The sequence below is a fragment of the Manacus candei genome, unplaced genomic scaffold (assembly GCF_025592945.1).
Source record: "Manacus candei isolate 608988 ecotype Guabito, Panama unplaced genomic scaffold, ASM2559294v1 h1tg000069l, whole genome shotgun sequence".
In the NCBI taxonomy this organism is placed as follows: Eukaryota; Metazoa; Chordata; class Aves; order Passeriformes; family Pipridae; genus Manacus; species Manacus candei.
In genome coordinates, this window is record NW_026138117.1 from 4,612,402 (window position 1) to 4,635,781 (window position 23,380).

The following is a 23,380-nucleotide window of genomic DNA, read 5'->3' on the forward strand; positions in this document are numbered from 1 at the left end:
ACTAACCGAATGGATAAAATGTGCTAGATTAGATCCCCGTTAGTGAAGACTATGCAGGAATAGTTCAAGAAATTCTTGTAGATTATTTCCCCACTGTGTATTTGGGATTACCTGTGATTATTTAAATAGTGTCTGTTAAAGTTTAATTGGAAAACTCTTTAAGTAAAGAAAATGAGGCAATGCTTTTCAAATATTTGCTTACAGAACTGGCTGTAGCATCTCAGCTTACCACTTCTGCCTGTTCTGGAAGTATGCTGTCAACAGTAGTTTTTATATGTTGACATTGAAAATATAGAAAGGCTAAAAATGGGGGTGCTTGGGAACCCCTTGAAATCACCAGGGAAAAAACGCAGAGGTGAATTTTTTTTGTGAATCTTTCAAACCTTCAATACATCTCTATTTACTGTAGTTTGAATTCTTGTTGGTCTAAAAACTTCCTTTCAGTTCCTTTTGTTGTCTTTGCACAGTGTTATCTCTTATGCTCACTTCATTCTGAGTCCATCAGCACACAATACTCATCTTTACAAGCATTTTTATCCTGTATTTTCTGCTTTAGAACTTAAGATGATCACTCTTAGAAATTAATCCCAGATGCCTAATTAAGCAGTATGTGATCAGTACATAAAGCAGGGTAAGGTCTCTGTTTAAATTGTAGCAGACACCAATGCATTAGTGTCCAAACTTAAGGTTAATAGTACTGTGTAGGAGTGTACCATTTAAAGTGCCGGAAGAAGATACCTGCTCATCTTTGTGATTTTTGCTCTATCATAAGGCTGAGGGAGCACTTACTCAAAATTGGTGCTTAGACTCCTGTCTGCCTTGGGAATTGACGGGGAGACACAGATATTTTTGTGACTTTTATGCACATTTCATGTCATTTTCACATGGAAAATTGTGTTACAAGCTGCATGTGTTTTCTGCTGACAGTGATGCAGTTCGGCAAGGGGAAGTCGTGCTGCTATCGGTTTCTGACCAAAGGACAGCAGTGGATCTGGCTGCAGACCCATTACTATATCACCTACCACCAGTGGAACTCCAAGCCAGAGTTTATTGTGTGCACACACATGGTGGTAAGGTATGGAAAATAACAGCAACCCGCAGGGACATAAAGGACAGTAAGATAAGGGCATCCTCATGTCTGCCAACATATTCTCCTAAAAACATAATGTCTTTTAAATAAGAAAAAGTTAAGCCTGAATTCTCTGAAGGAAATACGTTAATTATAGAAAAATTGTCAGACTAAATCTTAGTATATAAAATAGAGAATAGACAGATCCCTTAAATATTCACTTCCTCTAATCCTTATGTTGTTTTTAAAGAGCTGTGTGGAATCTTTTCAGTGAAGTCATAAAGAAGTTGTAGGATGTGAACTTGACCTTTATATATTCTTCCTTAATATGCTTCTTGACTTCAAGAAGATAGGAATAGACCAAAACCTGAAAATTAAAACAGTTTCTCAAATGTTATTCAGTAGCATTTGACTTAAATGATTTTTCAGCTGTTCATTTAACCTGTAAAACGGTACAGTAATTTAATGTTCCTCTACTTTCTTAAAGCACATTTAATGAAACATAAGAATTCCATGTTGATACATAGAATTATATTTTCCATTCAGTTATGCAGATGTTCGGGTGGAGAGGAGACAGGAGATGGGCTTGGAAGAAGTGTCCTCAGAGGTTGTGTCCTCAGCACTCAAGGTACAACGAGAAAAGCTTTTTTTCATGAATTTATGTAGTAATCACAACTCGTTCCTATGTTAATGTCACCAGAGACCCCAGCATTGTCTTTCTGGGTGGATTCACTCAACTTCAGAATTCACTGCTCACTTGAATAATTTTAACGCAAATTGGGTTATGAGTATGAAAGGATAAACCTGGAGATCAGTAACAGCCAGAAATAAAGTAGAACATGGGCAGGGGCAGTGTGAGATATCTCCACTTTTCCTTGGCAAAATACTACAGTTTAAAGATTAATTTGAACAAGTTCTGGCAATCAGCCCTCTTGGCTATATCTCAGTGATCTGATGAGGGAACACAGCAAAGCTCCTCCTCAATGCATGGCTGAGTGTCTCACAGAGGTTGCAGTTGCTGTCACATCCAACTGAACACGAAAGATTCAGAAAAACATCTGAAGGCACAAAATGAGTATGGCATAGCTTGCTATTTATTTCTAACTCAGTGACAGTTGTTTGTAAAATGCATTACTTAGATGCTATTTGGAAGGGACATTGACACCTTGTGTCCAGGTCTTCTGCTGGTCTACCTGGGATTAGTTCTGCTCAAGTCATTTTAGGCCTGCCAAAGAACTGGTGTGCAACCATTACTAAATGCATTTCAAAATGCTTTAACCTTGACAGATGCAACAGTTATTCCCTTTTTCTGCTTTGTTTTAGGACAATGGTGCCAGCTTGGATCCTGAACAGCACTTTAATGCACTTGATGTTGGTGCCTCAATCCTCAGCGCCAGTCGGACACCCTCAGTATCATCTAGAAGCTCACCAAAATCTTCCCACACACCCAAGTCAGACCCAGCATGTGAGTGGCATTCCTAGGTTACTGCATTATTTTTAATTTAGCCAAGTTACAGAATGTGTGCCTATATACCACTGCTGATAATTTAACAGTTATTTATGAGTTATCAATGATATGCACTGACAATGAAGTGCATAATCTGAAATGGTAACATACAAGAGGGAAGGTTGTAGTGCAGCCACCTAAGTGCTGGGAAATGAGTAGTGGGATTAGCAGTGAGACCTGCTGCTTCAATCTGTTACAAAAATGAGGACTTCTGTCTTCAGATTTGAGGGCATCAGTATGAACAATATGAGACCTCTTTAGACTTACATGAGTAATAACGGCCTGTGGGTGATTCTTTTCTGGCCAAGATTCAGGATGCTTCAGTGTTGACTTGGGTATACTCTTTCTGCTCCCTGGTCTGAAAGAAAAGCCAGTGAGCTAACCTAAATTTGCAGTTATTTGGCCCATATAAAGGGAGTTCCAGCTGTTTTAGAACAGTTCCTGGGTCCTTTTGCTCTGTTCGTTGGAGCACAAAATCATAATCTGTCTCATTTACTTTTATCTTTGCCGAGACCCTCCTTATCAGTTTAATTTTACTGCCATTTAAGTCAACAAGAACAGCCTTGACTCCCACTGAAATTTAGTGAGGCTGTAATAATTTCTACCTAGGTCTTGTCATAATAACCACTTCAAAGAGGGTTGATTTCCAGCGTGTGAGAACTCACCAGTACTTTTCTTGCAGCTACACCAACAAAGCTGATTGCAGAGTCTAACACTCCTTTGCCAAGAACACCAAGCGCGCAGCAGGATCTATCTCTGCATAGACTCAGTCAACCTACTGCTCTTCAGGTAACTTCCCAAGGAATGACAGAAATAGGCAGAGGGTATACAGCATGTGCCACATATGCAGCTTAGCAATTAAAAATTACTTACACAAAAGCCATGGCATTAGAAGAAACCTAAAATTTAAAGGAGCCAAACTTATAAATAAAGTTTTGGTTTGTTTTGTTTTTAATCTAGGTTTCTTTGCCTTCTCAGCCTCCATGTGAGCTTCTCCCACAGCAGTTGCTGCCTCAAGCAACTCTGCAAAATCAGCCTGCACCTCTGGCACAGGTTAGTTGGGGATTTGGAAGTGGAATAGGTCACTTGCTTATCTCCTGATATTTTCTCATTTTGGGGCTTTTAGGTTACCTCTCTAGGAACTAAAATCCCCAAATCCACCAGCTCTCAAACACGTAAAATATTGTGGGAAAGTGATCTGAGTTGTACACTTGCGTGTTTAAACATATAACTGCGTGCAGGTGTTCAGAAGCCCAGGTGCATGTAGATTCAGGTGCACACATACATCTATTTCACAGGAGAACGAAAAACAGATGGAAAAAGAGTTTTCAGCTTTGCTTTTACAGAACCAGGTCCCATCAAGATCAATACTACAATGAGAATTGAAACTAAAAAAGACACACAGTCCTCCTAAAAACACCTATTTGGCTGTGCTGATGCAGAACTAACAAGCAGTAAAGGATACGCAAGTTCAACAACACCCATTTTGTGAGTGTGCCAGTAATGGTGAGGATGGAGATAAAGTTCAAATTCCTTCAATCTATTAATCCATATCTCAAAAGTGGTTGATTGCCCAAAAAGTCACCTCAGTATTTCATTTGCAAAGGATATTGAAGCAAATTTGAGTACCATGTTCTCCACACATTGTTTTTCTCCTGTGGTGCTGCAGTGATGGTATACCCCATCATTCTCTGATTTTAGGAATGGCAGAGTATTCCTGGACCTCGACTGCTTCTACCACTGGCACCCTGTACTCCCTCACAAGATCCCAGAGTTTCTTCCTGTAGCATATAAAACATATAAAGTCCTGAGGATCCTGGCTTTAAAATAACAAATTCTCATTTATCTTCTACGTTTAATATTCTTTTCATGACTCCATGCCAGCGTGCAGCAAAGAAACAGCATGTCAATTATCTGCTCTGAGCATTGATTTTCTTTTACAGATACTTCTCTCCGTTATTCATTAATGCACTTTCAAACATCAATTAGTTTATGTATTATAAACCTGTATATGAATTGTTTGACTTTTTTCTACCCCCCTTTCTTCCTCATCAAAGCTCTTTGTGAAAAGAAGCTTTCCAGTCGTTTACCAAGACATTCACTGACCTGTTTCTTCCCTGTAAAATGCTCTTACTGGCACACCGGCTCCATTTCTTTTCCGCCAAATTGGAGCACCATCCGGTCACTGGTTAAGTCTCTTTGGGCCAGCTAAATCTTGGTGAAAGGAAGAGGGCTGATCAAGTCTGCCTACACAGGCAGCCCTCTGGCAGCCTTCTTTTCAATTGTCAGCAAAGTCACAGCAGTGCTCCTGGTGAAGCTCAAAATGAAGCTTGATGTGGAGCAGGGAAATAACACCAGGACATTGCAGCTCGGGTTGCTAATGCTCACACTCCATAGTGATACTCCTGCGAAGAGTACCAGATCTCCACACACTTGGGAGATTTTCATAAACTATCATGAAAATTATGAGAGTACTCTGTACTTCACACTTTAAAATAATTAACATGTCAGCCTGCAGCAAGATAATTAATTATTTAAAAGACAAGGTGCCTGCAGCACTAGACGAGTGAGGGACGAAACGCAGGTACACATGCTTCTCACTGTGAACATTTCCTCGGCTTCCTAGTTGACCATTTCACAGCAGTTTAAACACCTCAACAGGCTCATTGCCTGTAGAAGTAGCATGGCCAGGTGCCCCACTGCCAGCCCACAAGGAGGAGCTGCGCAGGTTGCTCCCTGGTGCCTTTCTGCCTCTTGCCTTTAGCTAAGGGTGACTCATGGCAGGAGCTGAAAGGCAGCGTGTCCAGCCTGGCCACACAGGGAGCCAGGTGTCCTTGCAGCTAACATTTGACTAAAGAGTGGCAGCAGCGAAGACAAACATTTTAAGTGGCCACAACTGCATCTGCAGCAAGCAGCTAGCTGCTGCCTCAGGCAGCATCTGCTTGAACTTTGATTAGTTTTATTTCGAGCAAAGGCTGTGATGGTTTTGTCTCCAATGAAATGCCATTTTAGCTTCTGCCTTGCTTGTGTGAATGAACAGACAGCACAGTGCTAGATGTCACCTGAATGTGAATGGTTTACTTTAAACCAAGTGCTCCCTATTAGAATATCTGTTTGTTTGCCTTTCTCATTGTCATAAATTAAAATCCCCTACAACACAGCGGATGTTGATGACTGAATAATAATTAACACTAATAATCCATTTGGGATTGAGCAGGTGTTATTCAGATGACAGAAAGAACGAACAAGTTGTTCGGTAAGCTGCAAAACTAATGAAACCCAGTTTCCCAAGGGGTTGTGCCTTGCAAGGCTGGTGCATGGAGCCAGCCTTTCCGGCAGGAGGAGGGGACAAGTGGATCGCTCTCTCCCTTGCTTAGCTAAAGCTTTCATGAAGTCTGGTATTTTTGACACTATAGCAACTCTGTTGCATGTCTCTGGCAAGAAATACGGCTCATCTCCTGGGCCAGAAGGATTGAAAGAAAGTTGGAAGGTAGGCAGAAAAGAAAGATTTCAAGGAAACTGAGCTAAAAAACAAATAGGGTCTCTTTTCTTTACCCAGCTACCTATTGTCATGAAACTTGTGGGAACAGAATGTCTTTGAGGTGTCCATCTTCTTGTTCATCACATCTGAAATGAGGGACCATCCTGACAGACACTGGGGCCATAGTTCCCCTTCCCTGGCTGCAGTTCCCCAGCACCTAGAGAGAGGGAGTAACCCTGGCAGCCTGGGGTGGCACCCAATGGAGAGAAACACCTCTCTTCAGGCATGGTCCAGCTGGCATCTTTCAGATGCCCATGCTGGAGGAGAGAAGTCACAGCCCAGAAGTGCCAGTCCCTTTCCCCAGCCTGTACAGCCTGTGTGGACCATCAGCAGCACGAGTGCATCAAGCCCGTTCCTATCAGAACATCTGCTGATAGGATCCCAAATGCATGGCTTTATTTCTTTTTTTTTCTAAGAAATCACACTAAAATTACTGCTGTGGCTTTTGGTTGGTGGGGTTTTTGGGGTTTTTTTCTGCATTAACAAACCTTGATTAAACTGTTGCAATTATAGGCATCTCAGAGGTTTAGTCTTCCATGTTTGACTTTATCTGGAAAGATGGCACTTTTCTGTGTATTACATGCACTTTTCTGAGGATTCTGTGAACATTTGTAAATACCTAAGTGAGATGAAGAGCAACTTCATCTGATGCCAATGGCAGAGTTAAAGCTGGGCAGTGTTTTCTGTGGAACATTTTGAGTTAAGCTCTTTTAATTTATTATACAATTACAGATTCTTCCCTTAATTAGTAGAGCGGTTAATGATCTTGAGATAAATACTCTCTGGTGCAGGTCAATTGCTGTTAGTGTCTCATTGTACAAAAACAGTAGAAGCTCTGTAAGCATAAGGGGTCATGGCTAGAGTTATCAACAATTTGGGGGTTGGAGTGGGAAAGGGAAAAAAGCAAAAGAGAAAGTTCCTTGTCTTCTTCTGTAATGGCTTTCACTCCAGTATACCAGCTAATTGTTGTTGTTAAGTGTATTAATACAAAAAGCATGTGAAAAAGAGAACAAAAAGAACGTATAAGATGAATATGCTAAATATAAGAACCTGACCCCAAAAATGAAGGAATAATAATTTAAAATCAACAGCAATATATTCTTGTGTGCAACTTTGCAAAGCAAATTCAAATTTAAAAGTAAGGCTTGGAAATGGATTTCGTTTCTTGTTGAAGTATAAAATGATTATAAAATTACCTGTTACAAAATTCCTTAATGTTTATCAATTGAAGAAAATCAGGTTCCTTTCCCAAAGTGTCTTCAAGGAGTTTGCACATTAATGAAAAGACTGTCATCAGCAAGCCAGGCAGTTAAAATGAAGTTTTTGGCTGCAACTGTTTTTAATTCCTGTCTGACCAGTATCCTTTTAATTGTGAGTAGTCAGTCCTCACTAAAATCCTTCTATACAGACCCAGGTTAAAGCAGCAATTAGCTGCATCTCATCTAAGCAAGTCATTGCTACATAGCATCATTCCACTCCTAAAATCAGAGTACCTGGGTCTTTTCAGAAACATGGGGTCGGGCTGCAACAAGCAGCACCAGATGCCCCTTTTAGTCATTTGTCCTTATTCCCAAACATCTGAAGTTTTGCCTCAACCATTCCTTGGGTTAATACTTTATACATAGACTAGAGAGACCCTCCTATGGCTTCTCCCCTTTAACTCCAATTACAAGTAACGTAAACTTCCCTTTGTGAGCTTTGACTCTGTTTTTCTGCTCTGGGAGAGGACTGGGTTGCACATGATGACACTGCTGTTTGAAGGCAAAAGCATCGTGAATCACAGCACAGGCCCAGGGCTCACGTCCCTCCTTGGGCAGACAGTGCAAGCTGCGAGTACTCACAGGTACCTCTGGCAGCAAAGTGGGCTATGAGGGCCTCTGCCAGCAGCAACTGCAGGGGCCACCTTAGCAGCCCTCATTCCCCCTATACAGGGTTGGCCATGAAACTCACCTCCACCCTGACACCTCACAGATTGTGTGGAAAAGCTACTCTCTGCCTGGTAAATAGAAGTAAACTGTCTGAAATTCTCATTCTTCCTCTCCTAAGGGCCATTTACTTGGAGATTTCAGCTTTGCTAGAGGGAATATAAAGGTACTTTCACATATTTTACTGGTTTAAGGTGAAGTAGTTAGCTGATACAAATCTGACCTGTCACATTTAGATTTCTCTCAGTAGCCAAAAATTTCGTTTAACTGTACAGTGTTGCTATCACCAAAGTACTCCTTAATTCCCATCTTGTTTCCATTTTTGTTTTCCTATTAAAAAGCCAGAAACAGTGTAAGCCAATGCACCGTGGAGCAGAAAGGTTCCAGCAGCATGCATCAGTTCACCAACTAGCACAGAGCCAGTGGAACAACTACAGGAACAGGGCACCATTTTCAAGTCACATCAAAATTATTATATTTCTTTTGCCTGGACACTCCCAGCATCACACGTTTTCAGATAGATTTTGGATGTCTTGATTACGGAAAAGCTTACAGATTTTTTGAAGTTGTTCTTTTTTATTTTTTCAAAGACTATTTTTTTTTCTTTTGGAATATGAGCTCATGCAAAGCAATTATTCCAAAGCCTCTTAAGGTTATAATTAACTTTGTTTAACTTTGAGTTATACCTGAAAACACCAAATAAAATAGGAATTTATTGCTGTGTTAGTCCCCTCCACAGTTCTTGAATAATTGCAGTTTGTGCCAGGTATTGCTGCTATTGGGAGTTGCACTTCCTTCTTGACCTTGATTAGTGATCTCTATTTTATACTATTACTTAGAACAGCCTTTCTCCCACTGAGCTGAGCTATTCATTTTACATCACATATAAAAATAACTTAATGAGTATTTCTTGTAGCTTGAGTACTATACTCAGGTGTACAAATGTAGAAAATGCTTATTGTGGTCTGTTATGTGATGCCTTACTAAGTCATCAACAGAATAAACCATTGAAGAACTACTATTTCTGTGCAGAAAAAGAAAAGCATTAGTGAAACACATCTGGAATAAACAGTTATGCCAAACTAAGGGCTCCAGACTACAAGCTAATAAAAATAATGCACTAACTTGCCATCCAATTAAGATGCTCTTGATATTTTAAAGTAGCATACTCTCAAAAGCAGTTCTTGTAACAGAACAGGGTCAGTTGTAAGCAGATCATTCTAACTGAGGCAATATAATATATGTGCATAAAATTGAAAGTAGACAAGACTTATCTCTGCCTAGATGTTAGTATATCACAAACATTTTTTTTATTCTGTGGCTGTGCTTTACAATCAAGAAACCAATACCTTCATCGAGAACAGTGTTCTGTTGAGGCCTGTTTGTGTTATAATGACTGATTTTTCCCCCTTTTTTTTCTTTCAGTTCTCAGCACAGTTCAGCATGTTCCAGACAATCAAGGACCAACTGGAGCAGCGGACACGGATCCTGCAGGCCAACATCCGGTGGCAGCAGGAGGAGCTCCAGAAGATCCAGGAGCAGCTCTGCCTGGTCCAAGACTCCAGCGTACAGGTGTGTAACTGCTGGAAGGGGCAGAGTCAAGCATCCTCTCTCACATGGCCATTGATACAGTTGGCAGCTTATAATTGCTCCAGAGTCCAGGAAATCTGGACAAGTGGAAACTAGCTCATCTGAATGAGGATGTTGCCCTCTGAAAGCCTCTTGAATAACCTATGTCAAGAAAGATTTAAGAGCTCTCTGGAAGAAGAGAAGGAAGAAAGACCTCAACCATAAGAGGAGGAGAATAATTTGGGTCACTTACAGTAGCATTTTATTACTTTATCTATTGAGTCTTCAGACTGAGCAACTGTAGTAGAAAAATGTTCGGTTTCAGACTTGCCAATGATCATGTCTCTGATTCATTAGCTTCCATCCAGTCACTGCTTGCTTCATGTTGACATCACTTATGCTCAGTATCTTCCCTGTCCAGCTATTCCTTCAAATAGTGTTCATCGCTCCCTGTTTTCCTGACCCAGCCTGGCTCAGGTAGAGAGCACAAGAGATTAATTTCCTTGTCATGTTAAAACCCCTGAACCTCTGCTGATGTTCCTTTGTTCACACCTGGGAGATGTCGGAGTTTGTTCTTCACTGGACCAGCTTAAGCCTTTAGGGCAAATCTGACTGAGGCTGCTCTTCTTCTGGCTTTGATACTTCCTACACAGAGCTAGAATTCTCTAGTACAGTATCTGCTTTTTACTACCCCTTATGTATACCAAACCTCAGAAATAATAGCAGTTTAGTACATCACAGATTTCCCTTAACAACAAATAGACCAATCATGCAATTTTATGGAAGTTTTCTGAATGTGGGGTGATTACTGCTATGTTCCTCATAATTTAACTATAAATGCCAGATTAAATGACCCTTGTTAGAAATGTTGCATTGGGCACCCTCTGTGAGTATTATACTAGCAAGATTATTATAGAAGACAAGCTCTGTCACAGAAACGAACATCTCAAAGAACGTTTTAAGCACAGGATGAAAACCTGGGAACTACTCAAGTCAGCAGGAATTCTGCTTGTGACTTCCACACAGAAATAGACTCTCACCCATCATCAGCATCTGTGAAATGCAGTTTCACATATTAAAACAAATTGGGATTGTATGTTTAGGCAATTAAGGGATCCGTGAAGCCAAATTAGAAACCTTGCCACCACCTAAATTGCTGCATGTGCACTGTTGTAAGACAGTGCAACTGTGGGTCCCAAACCCAGGATTCCCTGTTCCTGGTGCCATATAAGCATATAGGTAGACCAGGTTTAGCTTCAGTGCATTTCTTCTATTGATTCTCTACTGACTTTGATTAATGGGAAGGGAAAGTCTCTGTGCAATTAAGTGGCCTTCAGTTCAGAATCATGTCTTATGTCTGAAAGCTATTATTGCTATTATGAGTATCAAGAGATGTCATATTCTCACTTCCTCTCTTTTTAATTGGGTGACAACCATTACTGTCTCCTGGTGAAGTCTTCAATAGTCATATACACTCTTTTTTTTTTTTTTTTTATAACTGAGGCAAAAGTAGAAGATTAGGGCACATCCTTATATGCAGGAAACAGATTTTATTTTTAGAAAATTGTCTCCTATATGCACTAGGGGGCATTTAACAACCCAAAGACCATGGGACAGATTCTCAGATGTGCTCAGAGGAAGCTCAAGCAGAGAGAAGAGGAGGCACAGTGGGTAAATGGTGGGTAGTTCTGTCCTGCCCACCCCATACCAATTTGTTGCTCTGAGTGATACCATTTTGGTGATCCCCTCTCTCATGAAGACTGTTGGACCAAGTATTTTCAGACCATTGCAAGTTCTCTGGTGTCAGTACCAACTATTTCCCAGCTTACTGCAGATGCAGAAGTGAGAGGCAGGGAGAACAGATGGCAGTTTGGAAATGCAGGGCCTGCATATCTGCCTGAAGGGGCAGTGCTGGATGGGGCGGGTCATCCTCTGTGTTTTAGGTGCCTTTTGGTCTCCTTAGAGCAAACAAATAAGGCAATGAGATGTGAGCAGTCACACTGACTCCTGGCCAGGCCTTTTTCTTCTCCCACTTTCTCTAAGTAAAAAAACAAAAAACATACAAAGAAATTACTGTGCTGTTGCAGGGATAGATTGAGACCAGGAATTAGTTTTGTTTTACTTGCCTATTACTTTCTGATTTCAAAGAAAGCCTTATACTTCTGCATGCAGCTCTTTTGTGACTCATAAGCAGCAAGAAGTAAACTGTTAAATCAGAAATTCAACCATGTGCTTTGCCACACAGATTTCATCATTCAGGGAGCTGGATGTCTGCAGACATTGATCTGTGTCTATTATCAGAGCTACAAAGCATAGTAGCAAACAGGTGAGCGTTACTATCAAGCACGTTTCTGGTCTCTTTAATACTCTGTGAAGAACAGCTGTAAGCATGGGGGAGTGCCGAAGGCTGTCTGAAAAGGGGGAAGTGTTCCCTGCTTTTCCCTCATTAGCTGATTTATTAGCATATCATCCCCACCGGTTCATTCCATTCCTCACAGAAGTGTATAGGTAGCTCTGTGGAGAATTAAGCCCGATTTTCATTTCCTTCAAAGATCTTCAAAACTGCAGTACAGCAGTCCACCAGGAAATGCTTTCCCAGATGGACAGATGTTAAGCACGGTAGTCTGCATTAGAAACTATTTGCAAGAGCCTTGTGCAGTGAAAGATTAAACCATTGGGAGGGTTACAGGCCCTGAATAAAGGTGTTCAAAACCCCATTAAATCCTTGTTACTGCTTTTCCTGACAAACGGGACAAGAGCAGCAAGAGTAACCTCAGAAGTCTGAAGGATGCTGTGTCTGCTCCAGAACTGAACAGTCTAGCTAATGATTTGTAGATAGGGAGGAAGGCAGAAGGGCTGAGCCTCACCAGCTTGCAAGAACTACAGTCGAGACTGTCCACAGCTACCCGTCATTTGCAAATCGGGCTCCCTTCGAAGTCAGTGAATCTCAGCTTCCCAGTGCTGTGCTTCTCATCTTTACATATTTTACATAAAGAGTCTTGATGCCTGTAAGGATGAGCCCAAAAGTTATAATCCCCTGATTATTCAAACGACAGGTAGAGTCAAAGAGATGTCTTCCTCATGATTCTTGTCAGTGTGATTCACCCATTAGCTGTAGGGACCATCTGTCCTGGAATGAAGGGGCAGCAGTGTCAGAGGGTCTCTCCCTTCCCTCGCTGCTTTGCTGTGTATGTTAACAATCTGGCCAATTAAAAAATATTTGTAAGATGCTTCACTGACCTTGCAGTCTACAAAATCACCAACAAGACGTGTCATTAGCAGCAGTACAGTTAGGAGGCTGCTAATTTATATACTTAGACTGGGAAAGAATTCATTTTTTATTAGGAGGTTTCTGCTGTTATTTAAAGCTGCCATATTTCAGTGTTTCAGGGGAATTCAGGCAGGACTATCATAAAAGAGGCACATTATGAAAAAACACCATTAGGTTTTGTACAAATTAAGCTTTTAGGTTTAACTAGCAGGTAGGAATTCCACGCTTTGATCCTCTCTCAGATTAACTCTTGTTTTGATAAGGCATCTTGAGTCTTCAGTTCTGCAGGGACACAGTCACCATTGCTTCCTGCTCTGAGCTTAATTTTTTCTAGATCATTTATGTTCAGAGGGTAACAATGCTGCTTTGGCCATTATAATGGCAACAGAGAGTCCCTAGGTATGAACCACTCGGAGCCCTCTCAAGGTACGAACACGTGAACAAATGAAATGGGTTTACTGGGATAAACTTGATTCTAAATTTATAGCACGTTAGCTGCCAACCATTTACAGTGCACATTCCTACCCAGTGACAAACTCCGGTAATTGCAAAGTAGGTTACTCTGCTTTCTTTCGAGGATAAGCTCCTTGGCCATCATCTTGAAGTGAGGCATGCACACAGGGAGGCCCCTGCTAAGTAAGTAGTTTGCTGCAAGTTCACAGCCTGCTTGACATTCACCTTGATAGATGTTGACTTTATATTGGGTGAACTTAGTATTTTTCTGGTATTGTGTGCCACGAACAGGGAAGACACTAAACTAATCGTCCTAAAGGTCTTAATTTGCAGTGATCTGTCCAGTACCACTGGGCCCACAGTCCCTCTGACATTTTTGAAATGCACTACTTGCTTCACCTGTTCTGAATTTTATGTCAAATTCTTTATATCAAATTTTGTATCAGTGGTGACCAATTTCATTGCTAGAGCTAATCAAGTGACTTCATTTACTAAACATGTCTAAAGCTTAGCTTCTATGTACAGAAAGTAAACAAGAAAATGAATTTTCATAATTTCTGTCTTTGATTTATTCATAATAAGACCTATTTACTTGGCAGAACTTGTGAGACCATCTGTCTTTCTGATATGTAATGGCTCCAAACTCAGTGAACAGTGTTTTTTAAAATAAAACACTCGGAGCTAGTTTCAGACCTGCTTTGAGCAGCCTCAGCTCTGTCACTTGACCCATTTATTTCTATCAGACATCTTTGAGATGTGGTTAGCCTACAGCACCTGAAACAAGCTGTTGCTTTTCCTTAATTGCCCCCCCCCCCAGCTGATTAATGTAAGTTTGTACCTTTTTTCTGAGTAAAATCTTGGCACACAGAAATTCATTAAAAATTTATCATATTTAAATAAAAAATGTGTTTTAAAAGCTAGATAAATAAGTACAAACATGATGGGTCAAGCCACACTTACGCAGAGAAAAGCAGTGCATTGTGCCAGGCCTTTGGAGAAAGGTATGGGCTTTTTCCAAGAAAAATTAGAGGGACGTGATAGTTTAGGGAATTGTTAATATGGCAATAAGCTGCAGAAAGGTGTACTAATTACTGGGTGTACCTCAGACATACTGCTACGCATGAGGCTGATGGATGAATAATGAAGAGAGTAATTGTGATTCTCATTTCATTTAAAACCTAAGTAGCTCCACTTAAATTAATGGAGTTCCATGAACGTAACAGTTGCATGGAATCAGAGTCAGCTCCAAAAGTGACTTCAACTGCATGGGAACTTCAGCTGTATCTCCATACAGTCCTTGGTGGCAGGAGGCTAGGTTTAAAATACTGCAAAGAGGGCTTGTAGCATTAATAATGCATAGTTTTAAAAGATTACTTTTTCCTCTTTGCAGTTATAATAAAAGAAATAGCCTCTAGAAAAGCAAAAATTCCCAAGTCCTATAACTTTTAAAGAAGAAAGCCTCATCTTGCAATGCAGGAAAAAAGAGAACATCATTTACAGAAACTCTAACAGAGGAAGGGCTAGCTCTTTTGCACAAGTCAAATGCATGGCACAGTTAGGAAGAACACCAGGCGACAGTTACCTGATGGGAAATCAGATAAATGACAGCGACTGTCTGTTTACACATCCTCTCAATGATAAGGACACAGCCATTCAGCATGGAGAGCTCTGGCTTGACTGTGGCCTCATTAAAAACATTTGAAGACTCAGCTGGATGTCAGGTGTTGAATTTCCAGAGACAAATTCAAAAGCAGTCCTGTCTGAAAGGCAGGCAGATTACTGTTGAAAGGAAAAAGAAAAGGACTGAAAAGACATGGAGTTACTCTTTGGTCAGGATGCCCCAGAACACAGTGAATGTACTGGGAACCGCTCTTCCGAGGGCTGTGCCTGCCCCACGGAGAGAGAACTTTTACCTTCAGGACACATTTCACTAGTAATGGGTGCACTTGCAGAACAAGAAATGAAGAAACTAGACAGCAAAACTCCTAATGCAGGAATGAGAGGTGATTTCCAACTAACAGTAATTGCATAATGAATCCAGAAATGTGCTAACTTTATTTTATAATATATTTCTGGATTTAATTCTGTCACTTTCATTATTCAAGACAGCTGGGATATGTAAAAAAACCTCCCCTCTTCTTTTCCAGATGTTCTTACAGCAGCCAACAGTGTCCCTGAGCTTTAGCAATACTCAGCAGCTGGACCCACAACAGCTACAGCAGAGGTCAGAGGCCATTTCTCAGCAGCAGCTTGTATCCAGTCCTCAACTCCAAGGGCAAATCACATCTTCACAAACAACAAACCAGCAGGCACTGAGAGAAGCAAGCGTGATATTGAGCCAGGTAATAATTTCTTTGAATAGAGAAGTGTTTAGGTGGAAAAAAGACACCAAACTGTTATTAAGCAAGGAAGTAAAATCATGTCAATCCTGTAAGTATGCCTTTGCCTTCCCTTCCTTATTCTTCTCTATAAGGGAGTCTATATAAAGGGTTTCCCTATAGCATTTACTTTAGCTTAAATCTCTTTTTTAAGACCTCAGCCAGGAGGATTACTTGAGCAGCTGTTTCAACTCAAAAACAGAGCAAGGGGAGCATGCAAAAGCTGTGGGTAACTTAACTGTTCTTTGGGTGGTCCTGAAAGAAACCTGGAAACTGCTAGCTTCCAGTCCCCAAGTGGACTGGAAACTAGCAGTAGTGGTGCCAGCAGCGAGACCTCGCAGAATACTTGCTCCTCAAGTCCAGTGGGACACAACTAACGCAACAAAGCCTGTGTCTGCTGTGATGGCACACAGAATATACATTGAGATTTGTGTGAGACCCTCAGGTTATGAGCGTTAACAGGTTCCTGCACAGCAATATAAAGTTCAGCCTGAGTAGTAACTGAGATCTGTGAAAGCTAGTAGGTTTGGCATGGTATTTTTTTTCTCACTGCTGTTTTCTCAGCATTTCCAGTGTTTGCTCTTCCACCCACCTGTTCTACCTGCCTTCATAGAAAACCAAGCTATTTCAGCTCCCTGAGTGTGCGGGAAACATAGCTGCATTATTATCTTCAGAGCCCTCAGCTTTTCACTTCCAACACACCTGTATTATCATGATTCTATTAAAATAAAGAGTGTATCTGTATTGTAAATACAGATTTCTGCTGGTGGGCAGAAACCAATGCACAGGAAGTTCCACCTGAATATGGGGAAGAACTCCTTTACTGTGTAGGTGACTGAACACTTGGAACAGATTGTCCAGAGGCGTTGGGGAGTCTCCCTCAATGGAGATATTCCAGAACCATCTGGATGCAGTCTGGGATGCTTGAGCAGGGAGGTTGGACCAGGTAACCCACTGTGGTCCCTTCCAACCTGACCCATTCTGTGATTCTGTGCAATAGGAAAAAAAAAACCAAACCCCACAAATTTTAGCTTTAATAAGGTTTGTTCCCATCATGGCCTTTGGCGGCAGCTCCTCACACCTAACTTTGCTCGTGTCTTCATGGGGGGGTCGCTTGGGCATTGCTTTCCCAGCGCCGCCGGGCGGGGGGCAGCAGCGGGTGTCACAGTCGTTCCGCGTACCGCCACAGCAGCCGGGTGGCGGCATCGCCGGGTGCTATTGCTCGCGTCTGGCTGCCTCACCTTGCTCTTCTCCTCCAGGGCCCGAAGGCAGCGCGGAGCTCGGAGCTGGCCCCGGCCGGCCGCGCCCCCCCCCCGCGCCGCGCCCCCGCCCCCGCCCTTCGCCGCAGCCCCCGCCGGCGGCGGCCCCGCAGCGCCCCCTGGCGGCACCGCCGGCGCGCCCGGCCCCGGCTGCAACCACGACCAGCAGCTCAGGTACGGCCCGGCCCGGTGTCCGACCTGCCCCCGCCGCATCGGGACCCCCTGCGCGGGCGGGGCAGGGTCCCCTTGGCGCCCAGCTAGGCACTGAACCAAAACAGCTGCGCTCCGATACCCTGAAGGCTCAACGACAAGCCATCCCCGCTTGCAGGAGCAAAAGTAATGCCGCTGCCCTGAAACCCCACGCTCGTGGGGAAGTTATAAATGTGGGTTGTATTAGTGTACTAATCAGATCATAAATTTGGAAATAGTTAATGTTTTAGTTTTGCTGAGTGAAAATAGCAGTCAAATCGCAGATCAGATCTTGTAACTGGAGTAATGCAGTGGTGAATTAAAACCCCCTGAGTGTAGGTGTCTGATCCCTTAGCATTATGAAAAATGGAAATCTTGCTACTGGCTTTAAAGAGCACAAGGTGAATGTAACCGAAGTTGTAAAATATTACTCAAGCAGCCACATACTTGGCAGATAATAATAAAAAAACATGATTTGTTAGTCGTGTGCCAGGCACCCACATCATCCCAGAGGGCAAGCACTGCCCCAGCCTCCTCCTCCAAGTGCCCAGGATGTGCCTGCCACAGCTAGAAGCTGAGGTCAGACCTCCTAACACTCAGCCTAGTGCCATGCCTGTGAAAATGTCCTGTTTCTGTTTGCAAAATGTGTGGTCCTTCTGTTCTCGCAATGTCATTCTTTCTTTTTTCCCATGCATCAGACTGTTGCTGAGCCAGCCTATTCAGCCCATGATGCCTGGGTCCTGTAATGCAAGACACTCTTCAGACCTCAGCATGGCAGGATCCCAGGCTAAGTATGTGACTTGTCAAAGATAAAACATCAAAGTTGCTTTTGAGGGGAAATGGCCTTCTTTCGTAAGATGACAAAGTAGTTATAAATATCATGAATGTGTTACTGTGCCAAGCCTGCCTTCCAGTGTCAGGCTCAGCCTTACTCTGCCTGGTTACATCAGGAAGGATGACAGAGAGAAATACAATGTGCCAGTAGCATTTTAACAAGCCGTGGCTGGGGAAATTTTTGCCCCTCACATGCTGCTTGCTTCAGCACTGGAACTTCTGACCCATCACAATAAATGTGAGAGAGAAAGTCAGCACTGACCTGGTTGAAATGACTGGTGCCATGAAAACCCCTGCTCTCTAGGCACTGAGCCACTGGTGTTATGCCAGTGGAGCTGTACCTGATCTACAACAGCAGAACTGAAGAACCAACAGGCCCCTGCCCTCATAAAAGGTGCTGAACAAACCACTTCAGTTGTTTGTCTCCTCAAAACTTAGAGGAAGGAAGCAGAACACCAGTCAGACTCTGACTTTTTTTTTTTTTGGCTGTGTTTTGTCACTATACTGTACTTAATTGGGAATTGCGAGAATAATAGGCAGCTCTTTGTACCTCATTACTTCAAAAATAATTCTGTATGTTACCTCAGGAATGTAGGTATTCAGTACTTCTTTTTTTTAAACATTGTTTATTGCTGTTTAAGATTGTCTTGAGTTATGTTTGTCAAATTTAAATATTGTAAATCTGCTTTTATGCCTCTGAATAAAAGAGGCCTTATTTGCAAAGATGGATCTCCCAGTTCACATAGACTTCCTGACTCATGGGACTCTTTTATAGGAGCTCACATCCCAGTACAAGTACCCAGACTGTAGCATTTCTGACTAACCCCTAATGTTGAACAGCTGTTGAGTGAACACAAGCCACACTATGATCTCATCACCCATTACAGGATAAACAGAATTAGGCTGGGTTGGCAATAGTTCCATTGTGGTTTTGCCCACAGCCTTCCACTAAAAAACACATATTAAAGCTTCGCTATGCAAAAACAGAATGGCAAGAGGAGATGACTATTTTGTTTCTGTCCCATCCCTCACTCCAGAGGCTTTCTAGAGGCTTCTTCTGTTCCTACAATGGGGCTCATGGTGATGGGAACTGCTGACCGTACTTGGCAATATGTGTATGAGCAGCTTAAGAAGTAATCAACCCCAGCCATGTTTCTGCAGGAGATCACCACCCCACAGGCAGTCACAGGGGAGCACAGGCAGCAGGACAGGAGGTGCATTTACGTCTCTCTTGCTGCAGTTCAGAGCTCAGCATATTAAAACAGAATCAAAGGCCATTTGGTTTAATGAGCTTGGAATGTGAATGCTGTGGCTGAAGAGAAGACATACATAAACCAGAATCTTTAATGAACCTAAAATGTGATCTGGATTTTGAGGTGAGATACATTCTTCCCTCCAAGCCCAGCTCATGCACACAGTAAGGGAAAACAGTGCTGCCAATGGTGCTGTCATTCATATTAGCAGGTCCCATGCATGAGAATCCTTTATTGGGAATTATTTGGGGTTTTTCAGCCTGGAGAAGAGAAGGTCAGGGTAGATCTGACAGCAGCCTTCCAGTACCTAAAATGGGCTACAAGTGAGCTGGGGAGGAACTTTGTACAAGTGTACATAGTGATAAGACAAGAGGTAATGGGTTTAAACTGAGAGTCGGTTTAGATCATATATTATGAAGAAATTCCTACTGTGAGCATGGGAGGCACTGGAACAGGTTGCCCTGAGAGGCTGTGGATACCCTATCCCTGGAAGTGTTCAAAGCTAGGCTGGATGGGGCTTTGAGAAACCTGGTCCAGTGGAAAGTGTCCCTGTCCATGGCGTGGGGGCTTGGCACTAGATGATCTATAGGTTTCCTTCCAACCCAAACCATTCTGTGATTCAGTGAATTATTAAGACTAGGGACTGCCATCCCTATCCTAAGAGAACACCTTTGCTTCCAACAGTTTGTTCTTGATTGGTAGGTATTCTCAAACCCAACAAATGTTTCAAAGTTTGGAAGTGCAGACTTCCAGCAGCAGCTCTCCAATCATACTGATGGGACAAGCAGTGTTAAACCAAGGGTTCACCACTACACCTCCTTCCCAGCCATCTTCTCTGCCACCTATGCAACTCCAGCACCAACAGCATCAGCAACAACGCTACCTGCAGGTAGGACAATGAGGGTGATGTATAAAATGTACATGCAGAGTAATAAGGTGAATGGGCTGTGCAAACGGGGCTCCATGTGTCTACTGGAACGTGATCCTGGCAGAAATGTCCATTTTAGAGACAGCAACATATATGAGACACTGATACAGTGTCATGTAGCGGTATAGCAAGGGAGCAGTGAGAACAGTCAGAATATTTAAAAGGAAATTACTAATTCTGTACATTGGAAGCATAATCAGATTATCCTGGATATATTTAAAGTTTATTTGTAGCTGGAGAAAATTGCTGCCTTAGGATTTATTCTGTACTCTTTATTCAGTATAAAATTTGCTTATTTTACAAGTCAAAAGATGATTTTTAATTACTAGCATCAACATAAAATGAGATCTGGATCAGATATCTGGATCCCTTCAGTAAATTAACATATTTTCTCAACTTCACAAGGCAAAGAAGATAAAGTTGAGCTCATTGCTTGGAAGAACCAGGTGATTTGAAGATGTAGAAATATTTATTTTTTGACCCAATTCAACACATACTACAGTAAAGGGGAAGGGGGGAAAGGAGGTGTCTGTTTGTTAACTCAACAGGCGCTGAACTGAGTCTATAAAACCTGGTCATGTATCCACTGGCATCATTGAAAGAGTATCACCACCCTCAAATGATTAAGCTCTTGTTATTGAAATAAAATCCTTATCATAGCTGAGAATTAATGAAAAAAAGTATGACAGATACGGTTTCCAGTAAAAGCATCTGCAAAATTCACATTGACTTTACCACTGCAAGGTCACACCCTACTGTAAACTCACAAAAAGGAAGGGCTAAAAGGGACAGCATGAAGCACATTGGGATCCCTGTTTCATTTTTGTTTCATTTCTGTCATCCATCTGTGTCATTTCTGACATGTTTGCCCACCCTGCTCCTAAACAGGCTTTTCAGAATAACCTGCAAATCTCAGGCAGTGCAATCCTAAGAGAAAACCTTTCTCAGTGCCTAACTGGAATGTTGTTTGTTGCAATCTATGTCCATTCCTTCTAGCGTTAGTTAAGCTAACCTCATGCCAAACAGCTCCAGAAATTAAAGCCAACACCCTAGTAGTATTTTTAAGCATCCTGCACATTGAGGATGTACATTAAACATGGGAAAGAATCAAACACCACAATAAATTTTATTTTATCTGTAGGTGCAAACACCAAGTTCTTTGCACAATGAACAACCCGATTCTTTGCTCCTGCCATCTTACTCACCACAGCAAGGAAATATGGGGTATCATCAGACACAACAGCAGCAGCAGCAACAGCAACAACTAACATCAAGAAGAAGGAATAGCTTATCAGAATCATCAAATTTACCACAGCCACTGCGATAGAGTCCCACCAGCACAATCAATGCACGATTAGCTTTAACCAATGGGCACATGGGGCAGAAGAGAATGACTTTGTACTTGCTGTTCTGGCTTTTGCACAAGCATTTCTTTCAAAGCTCTATGACAGAAGTACGCCACAGAGTGCAGACTGCAACTGACAGCGCATTCACAGCACGCTGGATTCAGTTTGCGCTATCTCGTGAGCACAGTATGTACTGACAGAGCAAAACAAAGAGGAACACTACCCTGTGCAGCCTCTATCACCAGTGAGTGCACAGGAGAAGGCGTTCAATCTCAGCATGTCATTCTGAAAGCTATCTGGCAATTCCAAAAGACTGTTGGCAGACTCATGAGGTATTTGGCCTTCACTGTTTCAGTTCTTCTTTTGTGTATGAAAAGCACTGCGTCAAAGGTCTATTGAGGAGAGAACAAGAGATTATTTTTATTATGATTATTGTTATTATTTTGCACAACTGCACAGAGGACAAAACCTAGGCACTTTCTGTAAAGAGAAGTTTGTTTCTTCATTCTTGTGGCCAAACTAGCACATCCAATGGAGGAGAAAGCCCAGCCATTGGTGAGGATGGTCTACAGCTCATAACCCTTGATTTAGAATCTGAAAAGTATTATGCAGCTTACCCTAACTGTTCTTCATTACGAAACAACCAACCAAAAAAACAAACCCACAACCCACTCTGGACTGTTTCCTACATGAATTGTGATTGCAAAAGAGAACTCAAATTGTAAGCACAATCATGCAACTCTCCAGTAGTACAACATGAATCCTTCTTCAACCTAACTCGCCCACTCCAAGTCTCTGAGAAATATGCACTGTGTTTTGGCCCAGTGACTCGGGATGCTGCAGACTATTACATATCTCTTTCATTGTAACATTTAGGATTAAATTTTCCTTTGAAGGAAAAAAAAAAGAAATGCACTTTTCGCTTTTTTTGTATGTTTTCCGTTGATATGTTTCTAAGAAAGATTTTATGTAATTATTAAATAAAAAGTAGTGTATTGTACAGCTGTTGTAATAATGACCTATTTCTATATAAAATAAAATTATATGGAATTATGTGGAAATTATTTTGTATATGAAATATCAACTCATTTCACAAGTATAAAGATTGTGCCTGTGCTTTTTTGTGAGTGGGTATTTTGTAATAAACTAATTAATTAGAAATGTTTTTGTGAAGGGAACTGCTGTTTCATGCTATATACAACTCAAACTATTATTTTTTCCATTTAATGATGGACAGTTGTCTTTATTTGTAGAATAAAATAAAATAGCCAAAAGGCTTTATTGCAGGACTTGCACACATTTTCCTGTGACTGTTCAACTATGTGATTCAGTTTAGACTTTTTATCTTAGCCATAGCCTTGCATGGTGTTTGGCACGTGGTTAGCAAAAACAAGTATTATCCTATGGGATTTTTGTCATGGCATAGACTCTGAGAATGATAGCTCAGGAAGTTATATTAGCTGCTAGCGAAGACAGTTCATTTTAAGCACCTTTAAAACTTTAAAGATCTCAGGCAGCTCTGTTCTTCCAACCAAACAGTTTTATATTAGGACAAAACGGATGGTTTAAAGAACAGTTTGACCCAGTACACACAAGGGCTTTGAATCATGTCCAGCTTTAGTGTTTTAAGATATTGCTGTCCTGAGTTTTGTGACACATCTCTTCTGGAATGCTCACGCTGTAGACAGTCTGGTTTCCACTTTAGCATCCTTGTGCAGACTCTTTTTAATATTAAATTCAAATTGACTACAGGATGGAGCAGATAGGGTATAGGTCTGCTTTCCTTCTGCTGACTCTGCTGCAGGAGCAGCAGCCTCCAACGCAGATTGAGGTGGATAACTGAGCATAGTAATGTCTT

General features: G+C 41.7%; 1 protein-coding gene across 1 annotated transcript in view; it reads left to right on the forward strand.

Annotated features, from left to right (window-relative positions):
- The window catches only part of NPAS2 (neuronal PAS domain protein 2), a 104,398-nt gene extending 81,581 nt beyond the window's left edge, over positions 1-22,817 (forward strand). Inside the window, 12 exon segments of the mRNA XM_051806780.1 lie at positions 928-1,075; positions 1,616-1,697; positions 2,393-2,534; positions 3,259-3,365; positions 3,537-3,629; positions 9,468-9,614; positions 15,483-15,677; positions 16,973-17,032; positions 17,034-17,146; positions 17,860-17,952; positions 19,951-20,137; positions 21,318-22,817. Of these exon segments, the coding sequence (XP_051662740.1) occupies positions 928-1,075; positions 1,616-1,697; positions 2,393-2,534; positions 3,259-3,365; positions 3,537-3,629; positions 9,468-9,614; positions 15,483-15,677; positions 16,973-17,032; positions 17,034-17,146; positions 17,860-17,952; positions 19,951-20,137; positions 21,318-21,503 (1,553 nt within the window). The 3' untranslated portion in view covers positions 21,504-22,817.
- Positions 22,818-23,380: the final 563 nt, after the last annotated feature.